The following is a 21,857-nucleotide window of genomic DNA, read 5'->3' as shown; positions in this document are numbered from 1 at the left end:
ATGGCCTACACTCAAGGCCGGTTTTTCAGCCTCTACAACTCCATGGAAATTAGTCTCAGAAGCCACTGATTCCACCCAACCACCAAATCCAGTGATTTCCTCCTTGTCACGTGATACCATTAATTGCCATATGATATCGCTAATGACCACGTTTCTCTTGAAACTTTCTGCTTTCTTCTCTTCCATCTTATGGAAACCTGGTTTTCCTCCTCCCTCTCTGACTGCCATTCTCACTCTTTCGTGGCTATCATCTTCTGTTTCAGGCCCTTGCAATGTTGCACCAGCCCCCTAAAGTACCCTCGTCAGTTCTCTTTTTTAGCCTGTTCTTGATGATCTCATTCAGTTCCTTGACATTAATTCTGTCCCATGGCCTTCCTCTCAACGTACCCCATGTTCATTATCGCCAGGATGTTCTACCCGTTTCTCACCCTCCCTGACCTCTGTTCCCTCCCAACACAGACAGACTCGCTCACTCAGTAAGCCACTAGGTGCTAGTTTTGGCTTCCTCATTTCTTTTGAGAAACTACCACTTTCCCTACTCTTCTAGGCAAGAAAACTGAGTCATCTTAAACTCTTTTCTCCCTCCCCCAGCATCCCTTCTGTTGCCAAGTCCTCTAAGTTGTGCCTCTAGGATGATACTTGCATCTGTGCTCATCTTTCTGTCCTCGTCGCCACCCCTGATTGACTTTTGCTTGGACTATTGCAGTAGCCTCCCAGCTGATTCCTCTGCCTCCAGTTTTCCTGGCTCTAGTCCATTCTCCACAGAGGGTGGAATTCTTCCAAAGCACAGGCTGGATGATGTCATTCTCCTGCTCAGACCTTCAATAGCATCACAGTGTGCACAGAATTAATGGCCGCTTCTGAACTTGGTATTCAAGACTGGTCTGCCAATACCCCAGCCTGCCTTTTCAGTCGTACCTCCTTCTTGTCCCCTGTGGTTGGCCAAGCTGCTCAACACTCATCGTGAACAGGGACCATGTCCTATCTTTTGCCTGAAACAGTGCCTTGCCCTGGCAGGTCTTCAATGAACGTTTGTCAAATTGAATTAGACTAAAGAGTCCAGGGATTATGCCAATTCTTTCTACACAGTTTATATAATTGCTAATGGAAGCTCTCATCTATTGAGTACTTCCTGTGTGCCCAGAACTAGGCTGAGTGGTTTACTTGTGTTATTTCATTATGTCCTTACAATCTCACCATAATTCTATGAGGTAGTTGGTTTATTATCCCTATTTTACAGGTCAGGACACTGAAGCTTAGCAAGGTTAAGTTATTTTCCTGAGGTTTTGCAGGAAGTAACAGATCTAAGACTTAGACCCATAGCTAGCTGCCTCCAGGACCACTGTACTACCCTGCCTCTAACAGTCATGGGTTTGTAGATTATGCAGTACTTATGGACTAGCCTATAATAAAGATGAATAATAACAATAAAGGTGAAAGAGCTGGGAATTCACTCTGACCCAGGTACTCTTCTAAGTGCTTGACAACCATTCTCGTTTAATCCCAGCAACAACTCATTGTTTTACAGATAAGGCAACTGATGATCAAGAAGCTTGGGTCACTTCTTAAGTTCACGCACCTTGCACATGGCAGAGGATGGCCAACTTTTCCAACTTTTAACTTTAGAGCTGATAAAAGCATTCCCTACTTTTTGAGATGAACTATTCCACACTCCTTAAAAGTCCAGGCTTTGGAGTCAGATGGATATGGGCTCAAATCTAGGCTCCACCCCTCGCTAGCTGTGCGAAGGAGGCATTTAACCTCTCTCATCCACAATTCCCTCATCTGTGAAGTGGGGGCTGTAATAGTGCCCGTCTGCTAGGTTTGCTGTGGGGATGTGGAGAGCACATAGTATCAGCACCTGGAGCAGAGCGAGTGTTCATTTCATATTTGTTATTGTGATTTAAGGCTGAGGATGGGCCTAGGGATGCTTTCAACTCTCCTTTCTTTCCTGCTTCCACTAAGACATCTTGCTGGTTTCTGCCCATTGAGAGAATCAGGCTCCACGTGGGGTGCCTGACAGATGTCCTAATATCCCCATCCAATTTTTTACTCTGAATGGAGTCTGTGACATGTCAGCTAAACCTGTGCCTTCCAGAAAACATGCTCGAGGCTTCCGGTAGGATCTAGTTCCAGTGGCGTCTGAAACTCGGTGCTGGGGAAGGAGGAAGTACACTGTGCCCAACCTAGATGTCACACACTCCCACGCACCCTCAAGTGCTTGAGAGTCCCCTGGATGGGACAGTGTGTGTCATTGTGACCTTGCTGTCCCCAAACCAATGCTGGGCATCTTCTGTGCGAAGGCCAGAAAGCCTTCCTGTGCCAGCAACTTCTTGTTTTGAATTTCTTTGTCCCTGTGTGACCTTTAAACTGAGGCTGCCTGGGGCACAAAAGTGTTTGGCACACCAGTCATTCGTTCATCCACTCAACAAATATATTGTTCTAGGCGTTGTGGCATGTCTGAACAAGACAGATAAGGTCCCTGGCCTCAAGAAGCTAGCATCCCATGGGGGGAGATGGAGGATATGTGAGTACACAACTAAGAAAATTTCAGATGGTGGTAAGGGCTCTGAAGAAATCAGAAATGGGATGAGGAATGACTGGAGATGACCACTTTAGTCCCTGAGGCCGGGACTGGCCTGTGGGTGTCCAGTGAACAGAAAGCACTTTGGGGTAGCTGGAGCTTCAGGATGCGTGGGGAACATGGTACGAGTTGAGGTCGTCAGGACCTTAGGTTTGGGTTTTGCAAGAATTGCGATGAGCAGGGAGCCTTTGCAGGATTTTGAGTTGGGACATGGAATACCTGATTCTCATTTTACAAATGGTCCTTCTGACCATTGTGTGGTAGATAGTAGGGCGACAAGAGTGGGATTCAGGGAGATAAGTTAGGTTACTGCAGCCATCCAGGCAAGAGGTGGAGGTATGTCAATGAAATTAACCCACAAAAGCTAGGCTCTGGCTTAGAGGTGGGGGCTCTATTAGAAATCACAGGAGTAGCATATTAATCATTGCAAAGCAAATGCTCTAATTCAACTGGAGACCAGTGCTGTGTGTGTGTGTGTGTGTGTGTGTGTGTGTGTGTGTGTCAATGTGTGTGTATGTATGAGTATGTGGTGTGTGTGGGGGTGGGTGGCGGGTGCCCCAAATCCAACTAGACTCTGAAAGTCTTTAGAAGGGCAATATTTTTGGTATTTCCTAGTGTTCATGATGGACACCACTCTGTATTTTTAAATGGGTTTATAAAGTTAGTTCATAAATTTCAGAATGCTCAATCATAAAAGCCAATATATTTTTGGGATAGAATGCTGATGAGTTTTTTATTTTTTGCACCATGTTACATCTTGCAGTTGCATGTATTTTTAGGACTGTTGGCCAAATTAAGGTAGGGCCTTCAGCTGAGCTAATTTTGATTCTCTCGTTTTAGCCTCAAGTATCCATTCTTGGTTATCTCAAGAATATCTGTGGTTTGTGGTCTGTGTGATCTGTGATTTGGTGGCATCTTCTGCAGTCTTGGGATCCTCTTCCTAAGGAAATGAATGGATGCCTTGATGCTTAAGCATGATCTTAATCATTACAGAAGTGATTAGAGAGTACTCAACACATTTATTTTCTTTTAGGATGGCAGTACAGGTTATATTCTCTTTTGATATGAAATATTCTGTTAATAGATCTTTTAGGGGTTTTCTTGTTATATGGATTATTTATAGACTTTGGGAAAACTGCATTTTTATCATTTTTACTTAAATGTGGAGGTTGCATGGAAAGCAATTTTTTGGTCACATCTCACACATTTTCAGAAAACATGTTGTTTCAGCTGCAGCAGTAACGACCATGCCTGACCTTCCCTCTGTGTCATATACCATTATCTCTATTAATACTCTTTAGGTCTCTATAATTATAAAGCAGATGTATATATCAGGACGAGATGTTGATTTCAGAGTAAAATTTTCTAGAAAATAGAAGCTAGAAAAAAAGGAAAACCCAAACGTGGCTTCGTGCTTGAAGAGACAGCACTGCTGTGTGTGGGTGGGTGACTGCATGCACCCGCTGCTCAGAAGTGCCTTTTCTCTCCATCGGGATAACTGCTGTGTATCAGAGATGTGGCCAGGAGGAGTAGGCAAGCAATGTGTGGGCAGGCTGCGTCTTCTTTTATTAGCATCCTCATTGTACTGCATCTCATCGAGCCCAGAGCATGAACCAGCCCGGGCCTCTAAAATCTGTACTGTTTCCTATTTAATTACCCTCCTGAGCCGCCAAGCAACGGAGGGAGAGTTGCTCTTATATGTGGGTTGAGCTTTTCTGGGGGTGGCTGTGGACTGACCTGGCATATGGATGTTCTTTGGTATCTAGGCTGTCCTGGGCTCAGACTTGGAGTTGCCCTCCCAGCATTGCATGCAGCCAGTCATGGGTGGAAGTCACCTCCCCTCAAGTGATCCATTCCCCTTTCCTTCATGACCTTGCTCCTCCAAACCTCTGTAGCACTTTTCTTGGGTTCCTCTTCTTGGGTTCCTCTTCTTGGGTTTCTCCAAGGCTGTCCACCCAAGAAGTAGCAGAGTTGGGATTTGAACCTGCGAGTGTTGGGGTGCAGAGTCCAACTTGGAACCCCCAGCTCTACTGCCCTGCACCCACACCCAAATCATCATAATGTGGTAGGAGAACATAGAGGCCATAGGGTAAGCTATTCCTGAGCATCAGTGCCACGGGATAATAATACCCACCTCACAGGATTTTTGGGAGGATTCAATGAGGTAACCTGCAAAGCACCAAGCATAGTGCCTGGTACATAGTCAGTGCTCAATAAATGTGCATGATTATTGATGATAAAAGGTGGCGGCATTCATTCTGTCTCCTACATTGCTGCTTGCTTGAGGCAGGAATTGTGGCTTCTTTAACTTTGTAGCCTCTGCAGCAGGGTTTCTCAACTCGGCACAACTGACATTTTGGGCTGGATAATTCTTGTGGGAGGTTGTTTTGTGGATTGTAGGATGTTGAGCAGCCTCTACTCACTAAATGTTAATAACACTCCCACTCCCAGTCATGAGAATCAAAAAAGTCTCCAGACATAGTCAAGTGTCCCCTGGGCGACCGAATTGTCCCTGATTGAGAACCACTGGTTTACAGGTACCTCTCATGGGATCACAGGGCTTTTATATTCTTATATGTGTGTGGGTATATATATTTTCTTTCTTTCTCTGTCTGTCTGTCTGTCTGTCTGTCTATCTACCTACCTACCTACCTAACACATGTACACACTCACTATATTATAGAAGATGGTCAAAAAACAATTGTTGAAGTTTGAGAATTTTGAGAACAAAGGAAAATTCTTGGAAGACTTTTTAGTTAGAAGGTAAACTCTGTCCCATTCCAGGGTCAGCAAGACTTCATGATTAGAAAGTTTCTTTACAGTAATTCTGTGCCTATCACCCGTAACTTTAGAGTTCCAACCAGTTACAGGATTTTTTGTAGACTTTCCTAAAAGCAGCGATAACATCAGCTCTTTCAGTAATACCACTCTTGATGAAATGGTACTTTTGAGGATGATTTTAGGCCAGCAGAGTTGCTACTTGAACAGGACAGGGCTGTATTTGGTAGTAGTGTGGTGGCTCTGAGGCCAGCTTTGGATCGAACCTCTCAAGCTATGATTTACGTTATGGTCAATTCTAGAATAATGCAAATGTCAGCAATACTTTGCCGTTGCTGTGCTTTGAAAGTCAGAAGGATGGCCAATGAAAATCCTAGAAAAAGAAAATAAGTTGTGAGAATATTTCATAATATCTATGGGGAGGAATCTGTTTGTTAACGAAATACATACTGAGAGTTCATCATTGGTGCTGGTGATTGAATTGGCCTAAGTGTCTACATGAAAAGTTAATAGAATATAAAAATGTTAAGTTGAGCCATATCTCTCTTTAGTATATTTCTTTTACAGAAATTTATGGAAATGGTATATTTTAGTTGACTTATTAAAACTGGGGAATAGGAATAGTCTTTACTCATTGTCTGAAACCTGTACATTGTCTTGAAATTCATAGCCCACCATGATTAACTTCAGAATTGTGTTCCACTCAAAGAATGACCAAAAGGCACCAGTACCAAAAGGTGTGGCCAAAATGCCACCTAGAACCAAATGCTGGGGACAGTCATACTATGATTTTAAATGCCTAGACCCTAATTAGTACCACGGTTCTCAATCCTGTTTGTACATTAGAATCACCTTGGAGCTTAATAAAAATGATGCTGCCCCGACCTACTCCCAGTCTGTCTGTCTCTGAATTAATTGGTCTGGTTGGGCCCTGGACATCAGTTTTTTTTTTTTTCTTAAAGATTTTATTTTTTTACAGCAGTTTTTTTTTTTTTTTGGTGAAGAAGATCAGCCCTGAGCTAACATCCATTGCCAATCTTCCTCTTTTTGCTGAAGAAGATTAGCCCTGAGCTAACATCTGTGCCCATCTTCCTCTATTTTGTATATGGGATGCCACCACAGCGTGGCTTGATGAGCAGTGCGTAGGTCCACTCCCGGGATCCTAGCCTGCGAACCCCGGCTGCTGAAGCAGAGTGTGCAAACTTAACTACTCTGCCACTGGGCGGGCCCTATAGTTTTAAGTTCACGGCAAAATTGAGAGGAAGGTACAGAGACATCCCATATACCCCTTACCCCCACTATCAACATCCCCCACCAGAGTGGTACATTTGTTACAATGGATGAACCTACACTGACACGTCATTATTACCCAAAGTCCATAGTTTACCTTAGGGTTCACTCTTGGTGTTCATTCTATGGGTTTGGACATTTGTGTAATGACATGTATCCACCATTATAGTATCACACAGAGTATTTTCATTGCCTGACATCCATGTTTTTTAAAACTCTCCAGGTGATTCTAATGTGCAGCTGGGTTGAAGACCAGGGAAGTTCCAGAAAGCTGTGACGGATGACCTTTCCCCCTCTATCCTCCAGCCTCATGCTCCAATCCCGTTATTGTTTATGGGATTGTTGCTATAAGCCAAGTTAGTCACAGCATTCTTACCATAGCCTTTTTTAGATGTGATTTTTATTTATTCTAAAAAAAAATATTTCTTTAGCACCTTTATTCTGAAGAGCTCTTAATTGCTGTACTTAGAACTTCTAAATGGTGAATGTTTGTCAAGCATCAAAATAGCAGAATGAGGGAGTTGGACCTTAGGTGACAAGAAGGGCTGTCACATCGTCTCCCGCAAGTGCCAGTGGTGGGCGCTGCACATCTCCTCGATTCTGTGCCCCATTAATGAGTGCCCTAGAAAAGCTTTTTTTAAAATTTATTTATGAATAAGCAATCAGTTTTTTATCCATAGCAGCACACTTTAAACATTAAACACTGTTGGAGTGTGCCCTCCATGTGTCATCAAGTTTTGGAAGCCACTTCCCACCTACCATCATGCACCCAGGTAATAGTTTTTTTAAAAGGGTGCTGGTTTTGAGCTTGGGCACAAAAAGCTGTGTCCTCTGTCGTCATCCCTAACTTATATCAGTGCTTGTGACTTAGTGACACGTGGATGACTCTTGATTACTGAAGGACCAATGACCCCGTCTGTGGATCGTCCCTCCCTGCCTGGGTGCTTTGGGTTGTCTTCTCTAGCTCACCCACTAGAGCAGAGTCAAGAATAGAGGAAGTAGCTGGGGCAGCTCAAGGCTATGCTGAGCAACCCATTTCATCTCGGAATAACACGGAGAAAAAAGTGTGTGTATGTGTGTGTTTTGGCTAGATTTAGGTAGAAAACAGGCAATGAGAAGTATAGAAATTGGTTAAAATTTTTAGCCCAAAGTGAGATTTTAAAAAAGATTTATTTCTGGATTTCAATCCCTGTTGCCCATTTTTATGAATAATCAACATTTGTTGTAATGTGAATAATTACACAGAGCAAATTCAGCCCCCTGAGTTTTCCTATTTCAAGCAACCGTTTTAGGCCTGTGAGGCATTGCTATTTACGCCATTGCATGGGGACTGATGATTAAAATGACAATAATAATGGTAATAGTTGATGTTTATTGAACCCTCGTGATGTGCCAGGCACTGTGCTAAGGGCTTTACTTGGGTTATCTCATTTAATCCTTGCAAGAACCTTTCGAAATAGGTTGAGAGTTATCCCCATTTTACGGATGAGGAAACCGAGGCTCAGAGAGGTCACAGAGATAGTGAGTGGCGGAGTCAGATTTTGAACGGAGCAGCCTGACTCTGGATGTCGACTCACTTGGCTGCCCTATAGTGTGTATGTAGGGAGCTGTCACTGGGTATCACAAGCCAGCACTATCACGCCAGCCCTTGTCCCTGGGCTAGGAGCTGTGGGGAAAAAGGTGTTCTGAGTTGCTGCAGGAAACTGACCTCTTTTAGGCAGGGAAGTAGTTTGGGGCAGCAGAAAGCAGAACTTTCACATGCTGGTAAGACATGAATGCTAACTGACAACCAGCTCCTGCAGCTCTGTTACCAAGGCAACAAAGGTGGGACTGTGGGGCAGTGGTGGGCTCGGCCACACGTCCCTCCATGTGTAAGAACATTTGCAGGCTGCCCTTCACCAATCCCAGTGTTCATGCTGAGGGTGCTAGTCACTGAGAGAAGCTACCCTCGATGAGAACTGTCATCTCCACCCATAAATAACTGCTTTTGGGATGAGGTGGAGGATGTGGGTTATATATACATGTGTGGGTAAGTACGTCCTTTTTGTGGAGAGAACATCCTTTAGCCCACTCTCAGGAGGCCACACTACAGTATTTTTGTGATATTTTTCTGAGAGTTATATCAGGTGCATCAAGTCAGTCTCTCTACTCCAGCTCTCTATTGAGACCAACAGAAGCCATTCATTTACTGGCGGGTTACTTTTCTCAATTTTCTCATCCATAAAATGAGGGTAAGAAATCGCATCTGCCTCATTGAGTTGTTGTGGGGAATAAAGAGTTAAAACATGTCTAGTGTTAGAACAGAACCAGGCATGTAGTCAGTGCTCGATAAGTGTACAAGTTTCCTGTTGCTGCTATAACAATTACCACATATTTAGGAGCTTAAAACAACACAAATTTATTATCTTAGAGTCCTGGAGGTCAGAAGTCCGAGGTGGGTTTTACTGGGCTGAAATCAAGGTGTAGACAAGGCTGCACCCTCTGGAGCCTCTAGGAGAGCATCAGTTTCCTTGCCTTTTCCAGCTTCTACAGGGCTCCCAAGTTCCTTGGCTCGTTGCCCCTTCCTTCATCTTCAAAGCCAGGAATGTAGCGTCTTCAAATCTCTCTCACGCTGACCCTCTTTCTGTCATCACATTTCCTCCCTTCCTCTGCTTCCAACTTAAAAGGACCCTTGTGATTACATCGGTCCCACCCAGATAATCCAGGATAATCTCCCCATCTCAAAACCCTTACCTTAATCACATCTGCTAAATCCCTTTTGCCATGTCAGGTAACAGATTCACAGGTTCCTGAGATTAGGATGTGGACATCTTGGGGGTGGGTCACTATTCGGCCTACCATGGTAAGCATTAGCTGTTTTTATAAAATGAAACAAAAGCAAACTGGCTATCTTGAGGATGGAATAAACAACAATTTGACCAGTATAGTAACTAATAACGTTTATGGGTACTTGCTATGTTTGCTCTGTCCTGCCTCAGGGCTTTTGCATCTGTTATCCCTCCTTTCTGGAGTTTGTTTCTTTCCAAAGCTTTGGATGGGCTGCACCTTCTTATCCTTCAGGCCTCAGCTCAAATGTCACCCCCTCAGAGAAGCCCTCCCTGATCGCCCTTCCTTAAAGCAGGCCCCGATCCATTTCCTCTGTCATATCACATCACTCTGTTTCCTTCTTTGATGAAGCTGTCATCATCTGTAACCTTTTTGTTTGTGTGTCTGCCTGATGCATTCTGTCTGCCCTCTATGAATGTCAGCTCTAGGAGGGCAGAGACCATGTCTGTCTTGTTCACTGCTGTTCCAGTGCCTGGAACAGTTTCTGGAACAGAGTGGGTGCACAGTACATATCTGTGGAGTGAGTTAGCAAATGAAGCCATGTAGGCACAATGCTCTGCGTTGAATGTTCGCACTCTCCTGCGTGCTAGGTCCTTTTCTCATTCCACCTCACAGACATGGAAACTGAGGCTCAGAGAGGCTAAATCATTGCCTCAGGTCAGTGGTGGCTGAGTTTACAGCCAGGTCTGCCTCTTTCCCGAGTCCTTGCTTCTGTCCACCTCGCTGCCTCATGGCCTTGCTGTCATTAGAAGCTGCTTGAGCCAGCTCTGTGGACGGCCACAGAGCTCTGGCAGGTCTGTCGTCTCTGCCGCAGCTTCTGAGTGCGGCTTTTCAGGCCCACCCACTGGCCACCTTGACACTGGTTTTCTTCTGTCTAGGTCTGTTGTCTCAAGTCTGGACTCCCCTGCCAAGACTAGCTCCATGGAAAAGAAACTTCTCATCAAAAGCAAAGAGCTGCAAGACTCCCAGGACAAGTGTCACAAGGTATTTATTTCCAAAGCCGGCCTCCCTCCTTGCTCCAGGATCCTCCCGTCAATATATGCCAAGGGATCCGCCCCGGGCCGCTGCTGGCGCTGAGCCACCTGATCCATACTGAGCGAGCGAGGCGCTCCCTCCCTCGCTGAAGTCGAGCCTCCGGCAGCTCAGAGGGAGATGAATTCGGGCCTTGACGTTGCCGTAAATCCTTTAAATCTTAACCAGAGGAGGCCCTGGATTTAAAACGGCCCGTTCCTCAGCATGACCCAGCCAGATGTCTGCTTCTTCCGGCAGGTGGCGTGGGTCCTCACCTGTGGCCCAGATGCATCCCATCTGCTTTGAGTGATGTGAAGTCTCTCTTCCTAGTCTCTTAAAACATCTGCTTATGTAACTGCGGCCACTGTGTTGATTATGCTCTACGTCTCTTAACACTCACTGTTCCTGCCCAGGGGCAGCTCTCTGGAAGCTCATAAAAGTCACTACTTGCCTGGGACTCCTAAGAGTGCAGACGAATACATATCTCCTTGCCCCGTCCTGGATTTGTCCTCTAGATCTTTGCCAGGAGATGGGGGGGATCAAGATGGATTTGGGATAAAATTAAAGTGACGTCTGCAAAATCCAAACCAACCCAAAAAAGCAAACAGGTGAAAAATGATGCTTGTGGCTTCCTTGCTCATTGGGTTAGAGAAGTGATCAAGTGTGAACCGAGACTTGAATGCGAGGAGTGACTTAGCATTGGTGACTGTCCTTACGAAGAACTGTGTGCTCCTGGGCGAAGAAACAATGGTATTTGCATCCCAACCTTTGGCAAATTAGCACCAGCCCAGACCACCAGGTGGTTTCGGAGGCTGCTTGAGATTTGATTGCTCCTAGCGAACCTCCACGGGCCTTTTTAACATGTCGATGTGTTTATTTCAGATGGAGCAGGAAATGACCCGGTTACATCGGAGAGTGTCAGAGGTGGAGGCTGTGCTTAGTCAGAAGGAGGTGGAGCTGAAGGCCTCTGAGACTCAGAGATCCCTCCTGGAGCAGGACCTTGCTACCTACATCACAGAATGCAGTGTGAGCCTTCCCCAAAGTCCCCTTCCCTCGGAGGTGGCACTTCCTGTTGTGTGTGTCTCATCCTGTTTCATGATGGCTTCATGAGGCACATCACAGCCAATGGTGGAGAGCAGAGAGAGGGAGAGTACAAAAGCAAGATCTGTGATTTTCAGAGTAGCATGAGGTCCCAGAGAAATAGGATTGGACTCTAGATAGTCCAGGTAGGCCATGGAGCCTGGAGATGGGCATAGTCATCATTGCAGTGAGTCGCAAAGGGTCCTAACATCTCCCATCCCAGCCTTTCTGTCTACATCATGTCCAACACAGTCAGCCTGGAGAATCAGGAAAATGTATTTTGAATCTGCCCGAAATCGGTTTTCCGTTACCTAGAACCAGTGTAGTGACAGGAAAGTTCAGCCTTTAAAACCCAGACCCTCTGTCATTATTTACCATGTGAGTTTTTTTTCCTTCCTTCACAAGAGTAGACTGTCTTCTCCATTGTCTCGTTAAAATTTTCATTCAGGTGTTTTTAATGTGCTCAATTAAACAGTCTTGAGAAGTTGAATCACACATTTTTCAAGTTTTTTCCACAAGGGAGAGGAAATCTATAGAACGTGGCTGATTAAGAATAACTGCTATGTTTCCATTCCAGATTTGGCTGCCTTTCAGTGGTGGGTGAAGTTATTCAGCTATGAATTTCAGATATATATTTCAGTGCCACTGAAGCATTGAGGGAAACTTATGGATGAAAGGTGTCCAGGAAATATAAGCCAGGAGGTGGAAATAGACTGCTTGGAGTCTTAAATGACACCTGGGCAGAGAATGAAGTCATTGCTACTTTGAAAGAGGGATATATACTTGAAAGTCCTTGAATAACTGATATTCCAGAAAAGACTTTGTAGCCATCCCAATGGTGGCTTAACAGCTAAGGGATCGCATTCGTTTTTAGTCCTGAATATACAAGTAAGTATCTGCTAGGACAGGTGGATGGTGGTAGAAGACAGGCTGATGCAGTTTCAGTCGGGATCCATAAGGTCACAAGGTTGAGATGATGTTTTCTGAACCAATGAGTTTTACAGGATGGAAACTGGAATCAGCAACCAACTGGAGGTTGTCAACTTTGGTTCGTCACCTGAAACCGTCTTGGTGTCTGCGGAGCAGCTTGCAGCTCCCTTAATGAATCTTTTCAACCCGAGCAGGATCCACAGGGCATCCCTATTAAAATTTTTGCTTTCCGCAGAGCTTAAAGCGAAGTTTGGAGCAAGCACGGATGGAGGTGTCCCAGGAGGATGACAAAGCACTCCAGCTTCTCCATGATATCAGAGAGCAGAGCCGGAAGCTCCAAGAAATCAAAGAGCAGGTATGACAGCCTGTCTAGGAGCAGGGAGGCAACTTGGACCTCTAATTTCAGGAGAGGCATGTTTGAGAGACAGACAGAGGGAAAGAGAAAGGGAGGTAGGGGGAGAGAGAGGTATGTAAGTCATTTGGAAACTTTAGATTCCCCATGATTTATATAAATATTAGTGTGCTTGTTCTGGTCCCTTTTGAAGTCTGCGCCCCCCAATGGCTACTCTGTTCAATAAAGGTGTAGGTTTAAAGCAAGAGCAAACTTTGGCCTCTGGGGCCAATCGGGCCCACCACCTATTTTCCATGGCCACAAGCTAAGGATGGTTTTTGCATTTTTAAGTGGTTGGGAAAAACAAAAATCAAAAGAAGAATAATATTTCATGACATGTGATCATTATATGGAATTCACATTTCAGTGTCCATAAATAAAGTTTTATTGGAACACAGCCATGCTCATTCATTTACATATTGTCCATGGCTGCTTATCATGCTGTAATGGCAGAGGTGAGTAGTTGTGACAAAGGCCATGTGGCTTGCAAAGCTGAAATTGCTTACTCTCTAGCTTTTTACAGAAAAAGTCTGCCAGCCTCTGCTTTAGACCATTAAAAAAAATTAAATATTTTTATAGCTTTTCAGATGCACTTTAAGTTTTTGAGAGAAGCCAGGATAATTCATAGTTTTACTTATATTAAGAAATATTTTAGAAGAGTTTGAGCAGTTAGGACTGAGTCACAATTAACACAGCAAATCTGAGTGCAGAAAGCCATCCCTGTGTGTTCAGAAAAAGAGAATCGAGATCTTTAAAAAGCATACTCTTTTTTTTTTTTCCTTTCTAAAAGGATTTTCTTTCTAGATGGTTCATTTTTATTTTGCTTCATTGTTTCCTTTTTAGCATGGATTTTTCTGTCCTTTGAAGAAACTGTAAATAGAAACTTTAATGAAGAGATGGCAATGAGCAATTGGAGAACTGAATTATCAGCTGCCAGGAAACTCTCATTCACTTCAGAAAATCTAATGGGAACAGTGATGAAAATGAACATTTTTGTCTCTGGGTAGCACAAACTTAGCCATCTGGGCAGTGATAATGAAAGAAACTCCTGCAAATACTTTGATCTGTTAACTGTTCTTTAAAGAAAGAATTATTTTGGGGGTTTTGTTGGCATAATCTATTTATCACTGTCATATTTAAAATGGTTAATATCCTCTTGCTTGTCACAAATGTTATAAATAAACATGCATAGGAAACGTTGCAATCTGGTATCAGGTTTCTGGACAACAATACTAATCTTAGAGATTGTGAAGGCCACACGTACAGTTTGAAAAATCTGCTTTGACGCTTGACTCATGCCCCTTTTATCAACATAGGTTTTCATCCTAAAAGTTTCAAGAGCTAGGAGTTTTTTTCTCTCCCATTAGTTCAGTGTGTTTGGAAATTGACATTTGGTGATGTCCTGGGGAAATGAAAGCTGTGTTTGGCCACCAGAGGGAGCAGCTGGTGTCCATGAGTTCCATAGAAACAGAATTATCTGGACATTTTGAAAAGGTATATGTTGGTGGTTGAGTTCAAAGAAATGGCTTTTATGATTCATATCACAGTTGGCGTGCCTGTGGAGTTTCAGATTTAATGATTGCTAAAAGTTCCATTGGGGGGGAAGAAAACTTCTCGCTTTCAGATTTTATTTCTCATTGGAAGAAAGGTTTGTTAAAATGACTTTTCGTAAGTTTTGTGAGAGCAGGCAGGATGTTTGCAAGCCAGGAAAAAACATTTAATACTTTCAGCAAACTCCTAGTGTATGGTTTGCAGCATGTTACTTCCTCCCAGATTCGACATTTATTCCCCATTCTTTCTCTCAAAAGCTAATTCCTGTACAGCTGTTTATTTATTTATTTTTTAATATTTTGCTTCTCCTTAGCTACCCCCTGTAGAGTATTTGGATTTGGTTTAAAATAAAAACACCTAAGAGACTAGTGTCATAGTTTGATTCATGCACCATTACTAGCAGTTGCGGACTCCCCTCGCCCCCTTCCCAGGAAGGGAAAAAGAAGTTTTGGTAACACAGAAGGCATTTGTGTTTTGGGTTTTCTGATTGAATAGGAGCATATCTGAGACTTCCTTCCCACAAAATTCTGAAGCTTCATTCAGAAGACCTCCTTTAGGTGACCTCGAAAGTTGTCCGTGGTCCCCGTTCTGATCCCGCTCGACTCTGACCTCCAGTTCAGTCCGTGCTGAGACACGACAGCTCTCTCAGCTGCCCGTGGAAACAGACCTGATTATCTGCTCTCAGATTTTTCCTGAAGCAGAGATTTGGTTAGCTGTTGGATTTATAGGATTTCCTTGAAGTATTCAGCATAATAACAGCGGCTCAACTTTTGATGCTTGGAGCAGGCTGGGTGCCCCAAGAGCTCAGAGAGCTGACAGAGATGTTGCCTGATTCTTGCCTTCCTCCCCCTGGGTGCTGACAGCTCAGGAAAGAGAGATGTTGGGAGGAAGAACAGTGCTCTGTCCTCGCTCTTGACAAAACACAAAAATTACCTTCCTTTCTCGCTGACATAAGACAGAAAAGGGAGCTTGAGGATAAAAGATGCCCAAGATTTTCTCTCAGCTCTTTGCTTCCTCCACAGTTTGGTGTTTGTGCCTGTGGGCAGGGCCGACGGTACTTTTAGGGGCCATTTCAAATTTTTTAAATCAGAAGAAAAAAATTGAGATTTTTAGGTCAATGAAATTGTTTTCATAAGTGATATTAATGTTTTTGTCTTCATATGAATGCAGTTGTAAAATATAATTTTTAATATATATATATATTTTTTTAATGGAGGAAGGGGTCCAGGCAGGCGCAATGCCCAGAGCCATGAAAGTCGTAATGTGACCCTGGCCGAGGGGTCTAGCAAAACCTCACGTAAGGGATGTACCATTTCACATAATCGGCTCATGTTCCACTCAGTGAGTTCAGATAATTGTGAGCAGGTTATAAAAGACCTTTGTCTGAATAACCTAGCATCACCCACTTAGTGTGCATCATCCAGAAAACCTAGTGCCCCATGACTTCTAGGATTAACCTTCAGTAACTGTATGCTTTTGGGTGGGAGGGAGTGAAATGAGACCATGCTCCACTCTGGGCTCATTTTTTTCCTTTCCCCTCTACCAATGATATAGAGAGGTGTGCTTGCGTGAAAACTATCCAACTTTCCTAAGATAATGTGCACTTTAATGTGCACTTGGGGGACTGCCTGCTACAATGGGATGAAAGGTTTATTTTATACCATCATTAAAACAAAAATCAGTGACATTTTATTGGTTAAAAACATATCCTTGTTCAATTGATACCTCTTCCATTATTTCTTGGGATCATGGATCTTAGAGGTGTTCACTGTATATTGTGAATGTCAAAGACAGTCTTGATTCAATTCCTTTTCATTTTATATCCCCTCCCACCTGCCAAAGACACTTTGGATTGGATTAATGCTCATTAATAATCCTTGTGTGTATAAGCTTTGATTGTGCTAACAAAGAATATTTTCACACTTTGCGCCAAAGTTTTCAAAACCATTGCCCGTTTCTTCTGGTAAATCCAGTTTTGAAAAACCTTGATTCAAATGCTCTGTTTTGATTTTAGAAATTCATTTTGGAAAAGGTCGGGCAATTTGGATCACTTTAAAGCATTTGCTTGAGGGAACAAGATAATTCTTTCTTCAGAATTTTTCTCGCAAGTTATTTTGACCAGAGCCAGTGTTTTCTGACTCTTCCAAATTTCAGGGTGACTTGCATTCAAGAGCAATGTTAAGTTCATCATTCACTTTTGGGCCCAGAAAAATTAATGGTGAGAAACTGATATGATGAGTTTCACCTTCCAAGATTCTTTCCGCCGAGATTTCCAATTACCCCCTTGTGCCGTCTGAAAGGTTAATTTTAAAACTAGTACCATATCTAATTGTGTTAGGAGCACATGACTTCTAAAGGACAAATCCATATAAATGATTACCCTTGGAGGGAAGCTACACATAAGCAGTTTATCCTGGTTGTTTAAAGAACATCCCTTTCAGCTCTCCTGTGTTACAAATGCCTTAAGGTTCTGAGCTTCTTGTGCAGTGTTATTTGCTCAAAGGATCTTATTCTGCATAGGCACATATGTTCCAAATAGTGTTACGAATGGTACATGATCTCCATTAAAACAGTTTAAAGATTTAATATTCTTTTCTCTCTCCCCTTCCTCCCCACACCTCTCCCTTTTGGCCATCTTTCTACTCGTCTTCTCTCTGGGTCTGTTCTCTGTCAGTCTCTCTTCAATGTGCGTCTTTCCTTTGTGGTCCACGTTCTTCCATCTTCACTGCCTCTCCTTTCTTTTAGGAGTTCTAAAGTTCACCTTTCTTGCATTGCCTGCTCTTTAGGAGTACCAGGCTCAAGTGGAAGAAATGAGGTTGATGATGAATCAGTTGGAAGAGGATCTGGTTTCGGCAAGAAGACGGAGTGATCTCTACGAATCCGAGCTGAGAGAGTCTCGGCTCGCCGCCGAAGAGTTCAAGAGGAAAGCAACGGAATGTCAGCATAAACTGATGAAGGTAGCCAGCCACCCGCCAGGATGGGGTTTTGGGGGTAGCATCATGGATGACCTTAGCGAGAATAAAGGAAATACTAGCTTAATGAGTATACATTTGAGAAAAAATGGGATACCTGCAAAGCTCCTGGTCTTTATTTATAGAAGATAACTTATTTATCATCATCGTCATCTTGGCCCCAGAGACCAGGAAACTTTTAGGTTCTTGTCTGTAAGACTTTTAGGTTCTTGAGATTTCCCAATATGTTGTATCTTTTAAATTACAGGCTAAGGATCAAGGGAAGCCTGAAGTGGGAGAATATTCCAAACTGGAGAAGGTATTTTCCATTATTGGTATTGTGACTTTTGGTAGATGATCTTTTAAATGTTACTATCAGTAGTCAGTCATTGGTTAAGAATACCCTTGCAGTGAATAGAGAACTTTCTTCCAGGTTTATTTGGATAGTCAACCTCTAGATGGCCACGTTTAGCTTCAGCTAGGGTTCTAAAAGGGATAAAAGACACCTCATTTTGTCATGCTCACAGCAACAAATAGACCCAGACTCTGAGTAAAACACATGTAAAAATTCTTATTGTTTTAAGGCGCGACTTTGATTCTCTTTTTGCCATTTGTGTGTTGCTGGTTCTAGAGAAATAGTCAACATGGAGGTTTGCAGTGGGACATTCAAAGGCTCCTCTGATAGGCCACTGTTCTTCCTCTCCATTAGTAGGTACTGGAAAACAAAACAAAAGACCCCACAGAAACTTCAAGAAAGTAGGACTGCCGTACATGTAGCAAGACCTTAATGCCGATTTGCCTTTTGCTTTATTTCCTGGGATTTTAATTATAGATCAATGCTGAGCAGCAGCTCAAAATTCAGGATCTCCAAGAGAAGCTGGAAAAGGTAAGCCTGAGGTGATTTTTTGGAAACTTACCCCCCATTTCTATATACTTTTCTTTGCCTTGTCCTGGAGCATGAAAGATGAAAGAAACAGAATTAGTTCCCTAGCGCAGAGGAAAATGAAAGGGGAGTGAGCTGTTACCTGAAAATATGAGTTCTGAATTTACTTTTTCCTTTTGAGACGTGTCAGCAGTGTTTGTTTTTAAAAACCAAGCTGTGTGAGACTCTCAGGTAAAGTTCTAATTACATTACGACAGAACCCAAGAGGCCGGCTTCTCTCCTTCACAGGGCCAGGCTCCCCGTTTTGCGCACTCGTAAGAGAAGCATGTGTTGTTCACGACCCAGACTGCTTTCAGTCAGAAACTCTGTGGGCAGCTTTCCTGCACATTGGAAGGCTGGAGGAGCCGTGGAGTCATCTCGTAGTTGGGAGGGGGCGGCTTCGGTTTACAGCATCTTGCAAAGTTTGTGCTGGTGACTCTCCCTTTAGTTGAACACTGGAAATGCTTATGGAAGGGCCGGAATGAACGTGGTTCTGAGACATGCCTTTCACATCAAGAAAGTTTGTGAATGTGTTTACCGGCTTAGTTTAGTAGAGCCCCTTCTTACTTACTCTGTTTTTTTTTTTTTTTTTATTGTGGTAAAAAACGCATAACATTAAATTTACCACCTTAACCATTTTAAGTGTACAGTTCAGTTGTGTTAAGTATATTCAAGTTGTGCTATGGATCTCTAGAACTTTTTCATCTTGCAAAACTGGTACTCTGTACCTGCTAAACTAATTTCTGTTCCCTCCTCCCCCCAGCCCTTGGTAACCACTTTTCTATCTTCTGTTTCTATAATTTGGACTACTCTAGATACAGTCATGCACCGCATAATGACGTTTCAGTCAATGGCGGACTGCATATACGACGGTGGTCCCATAAGATTAGTACCATATAGCCTAGGTGTGTAGTAGGCTATACCATCTAGGTTTGTGTAAGTATACTCTGTGATGTTCCCGCAATGACAAAATCGCCTAATGATGCATTTCTCAGAACATGTTCCCGATGTTAAACAATGAATGACTGTACTTTGTATGAGTAGGATCATACAGTATTTGTCCTGTTTGTGACTGGTTTATTTCACTTAACATAATGCCCTTGAGGTTCATCCACGTTGTAGCATGTGACAGGATTTCCTTCTTTTTTAAGGCTGCATAATATTCCATTGTATGGATATACCACATTTTCTTTATCCATTTATCTGTCCCCTTCTTACCGAATTCTTGAGCTCACTAATGAAAGCCTCTGCTGCCCTCTTTCAGCTAGAATTTTGTGTGAGGATTCATGTTTCCATTTAGGACTGTGCTTTCCAATAGAGTGTGATGTAAGCCACACATGTCAGCCACAGATATAATTTTAAATTTTCTGGTAGCCTCGTTAAAAAAAGCAAAAAGAAACAGGTGAAATTATTTGAATGACATAGTTTATTTAATCCAAGATATTCCAAAATATCATTGCAGCATGTATCAATATTACAACATTTACATTGCTTCAGTTTTTAAATGAATTAAACTTAAATAAAATTAAAAATTAATTTCCTAGTCACATCAGCCACATTTCAAGTGCTCAAGGGCCACATGTGGCTAGTGGCTCCCACGTTGGACAGTGCTGGTCTTGAAGTTGGAATTTTCTTGGGGCTGGCCGGTGGTACAGTGGTTAAGTGCCTGAGCTCCACTTCAGCGGCCTGGGGTTTTCGGGTTCGGATCCTGGGCGTGCACTGACACACCGCTTGTCAGGCCACGCTGTGGTGGCGTCCCATATAAAGTAGAGGAAGATAGGCACGGATTTTAGCCCAGAGCCAGTCTTCCTCAGCAAAAAAAAAAAAAAAAAAAAAGAGGAAGAATGGCATCAGATGTTAGCTCAGGGCTGATCTTCCTCACAAAAAAAAAAAAAAAAAAGAAGTTGGAGTTTTCTTGCAGTTTCTGCTTTTTAAAATTATAATTTAAAGCAAGTAAGTATGAGGTGGTTGGTCTTTTAAACTTAGATCTTTACTATGATGCTATAAGAGCTGCAATATAGTTAAGACCTAAATAAAAGTTAACTTCAAAAGATTTAGCTGTTTTTTTAAAACGTGGACTTGCAACCTGCCACAAATGCTATGGTTGTTGTGCCCTTTGAAAGGCATTTATTTGAAAAAAAGTTTAAATTATAGTTTTTGTCTTGTTTTCTTGTAAAAGTACTACAAATTCCCCATAGGAAATTAGCAAATGAGATAATTAAATAAGGAGAAAATTAATACCCCAGGGTAAGTACATTAATACATGGATAGATAAATCCTTCCAGACCTTTTTGTTTGCATTTACTATGTTGCATTGAATCTAAGATACTAATGATTGTCAAATACACTATTATCTTATGTACCCCAAGATAGAAAAAATACTGTCAATTTTAATCATAGGATGCATTCCAAATTCAGTGATGTTAAAATATATATAAGTGTACCTTAGAATAGACAAAATACACAATAAAATGAATGTTTATATGTTTTGAAAAATGGATATAATATATATACTCAGTGTAACCTGATTTTTTCCGTTTAGGATATTGCCACCATCTTTTTACATGAATAAATTTGGCCGTCTGTCCTGTTCCTTCTTTCCTGGTAGGCTGTGAAAGCCAGCACCGAGGCCACCGAGCTGCTGCAGAATATCCGCCAGGCAAAGGAGCGAGCTGAGCGTGAGCTGGAGAAGCTGCAGAACCGTGAGGATTCTTCTGAAGGCATAAAAAAGAAGCTGATTGAAGCCGAGGTGAGCAGGGGACCTCTAGCCCGTGGTGGACGGACCTGGGGTCCCGGTGTGGCTGTGTGTGAGCCACTGTGACCTGTACCACCGGAAAGAACCCGCAAACCATCCCTTGCTTATGTTTGACCAAACCTTTTTCCCTTCGGCAAATCCCTTTGAAACTTGAGAAGCTTGGAAATGTTTTCCCCAAAGGGGAGAAAGATTTGTCACAGCAGCTTCGAGTAGAAAGATGTTTTAATAAAAGCTTTTCCTTTCTATTTGTTTTCCTCTGACCTGCTGACTAATCTGGGAGGATTTGTGTTTATATAGATGAACTCTGATGCCATTCCTGAGTTTTTCTTTTTCTTCCCTCTGTACCCTTGTTTTTCCTTGCCTTTTCCCCACAGTATTAATAACATATTAATTTTCAAGGCTTCAGCTATTACCCGTGTGTTGATGACTCCCCGATATGTACTTTTGGGCCTCTTCTCTTCCTCAAATTCTTTGTTGTTGTTGTTGTTGAAATCTTTTATATAATTATACAGGATATACATGAGTGTCTTCTCATTGTAAAAAACTTAAACAGTACTGAAGAAAATAGAATAAAAAGGGACACTTCCCCTTTACTCTGCGCCTCCCCCAGCACCTTGGTGATTGTTCCACGGAATGCTATAGCTGATTGAACCATCCCCCTGTTGCTGGGCCTTCTGCTTTCTCGATCACAGGCAGTGAACCTACTTGCATGTGTCTCTTTGGGGCCATCGTCACCCACATTCCAGGCAGTATTTCCCACTGCTCGCCTGACATCTTGACTGGGTATC

The 21,857-nt window shown here is 42.8% G+C and overlaps 1 protein-coding gene across 8 annotated transcripts in view; it reads left to right on the top strand.

Annotated features, from left to right (window-relative positions):
- Positions 1 to 21,857, top strand: part of CIT (citron rho-interacting serine/threonine kinase) — a 157,346-nt gene that overhangs the window by 64,006 nt on the left and 71,483 nt on the right. For all 8 annotated transcript variants that reach the window (XM_058531533.1, XM_058531538.1, XM_058531536.1 and 5 more), the window contains 7 exons: positions 10,357 to 10,462; positions 11,372 to 11,515; positions 12,735 to 12,854; positions 17,228 to 17,398; positions 17,661 to 17,711; positions 18,225 to 18,278; positions 20,923 to 21,063. In XM_058531533.1, coding sequence (XP_058387516.1) covers positions 10,357 to 10,462; positions 11,372 to 11,515; positions 12,735 to 12,854; positions 17,228 to 17,398; positions 17,661 to 17,711; positions 18,225 to 18,278; positions 20,923 to 21,063 — 787 coding nt within the window. The remainder of the gene's footprint in view (positions 1 to 10,356; positions 10,463 to 11,371; positions 11,516 to 12,734; positions 12,855 to 17,227; positions 17,399 to 17,660; positions 17,712 to 18,224; positions 18,279 to 20,922; positions 21,064 to 21,857) is intronic.

The sequence above is a fragment of the Diceros bicornis genome, chromosome 35 (genome assembly GCF_020826845.1).
Source record: "Diceros bicornis minor isolate mBicDic1 chromosome 35, mDicBic1.mat.cur, whole genome shotgun sequence".
Taxonomy (NCBI): Eukaryota; Metazoa; Chordata; class Mammalia; order Perissodactyla; family Rhinocerotidae; genus Diceros; species Diceros bicornis.
Note: the sequence above shows the minus strand (reverse complement) of the source record. Positions and strands in the feature narration are given on the sequence as shown.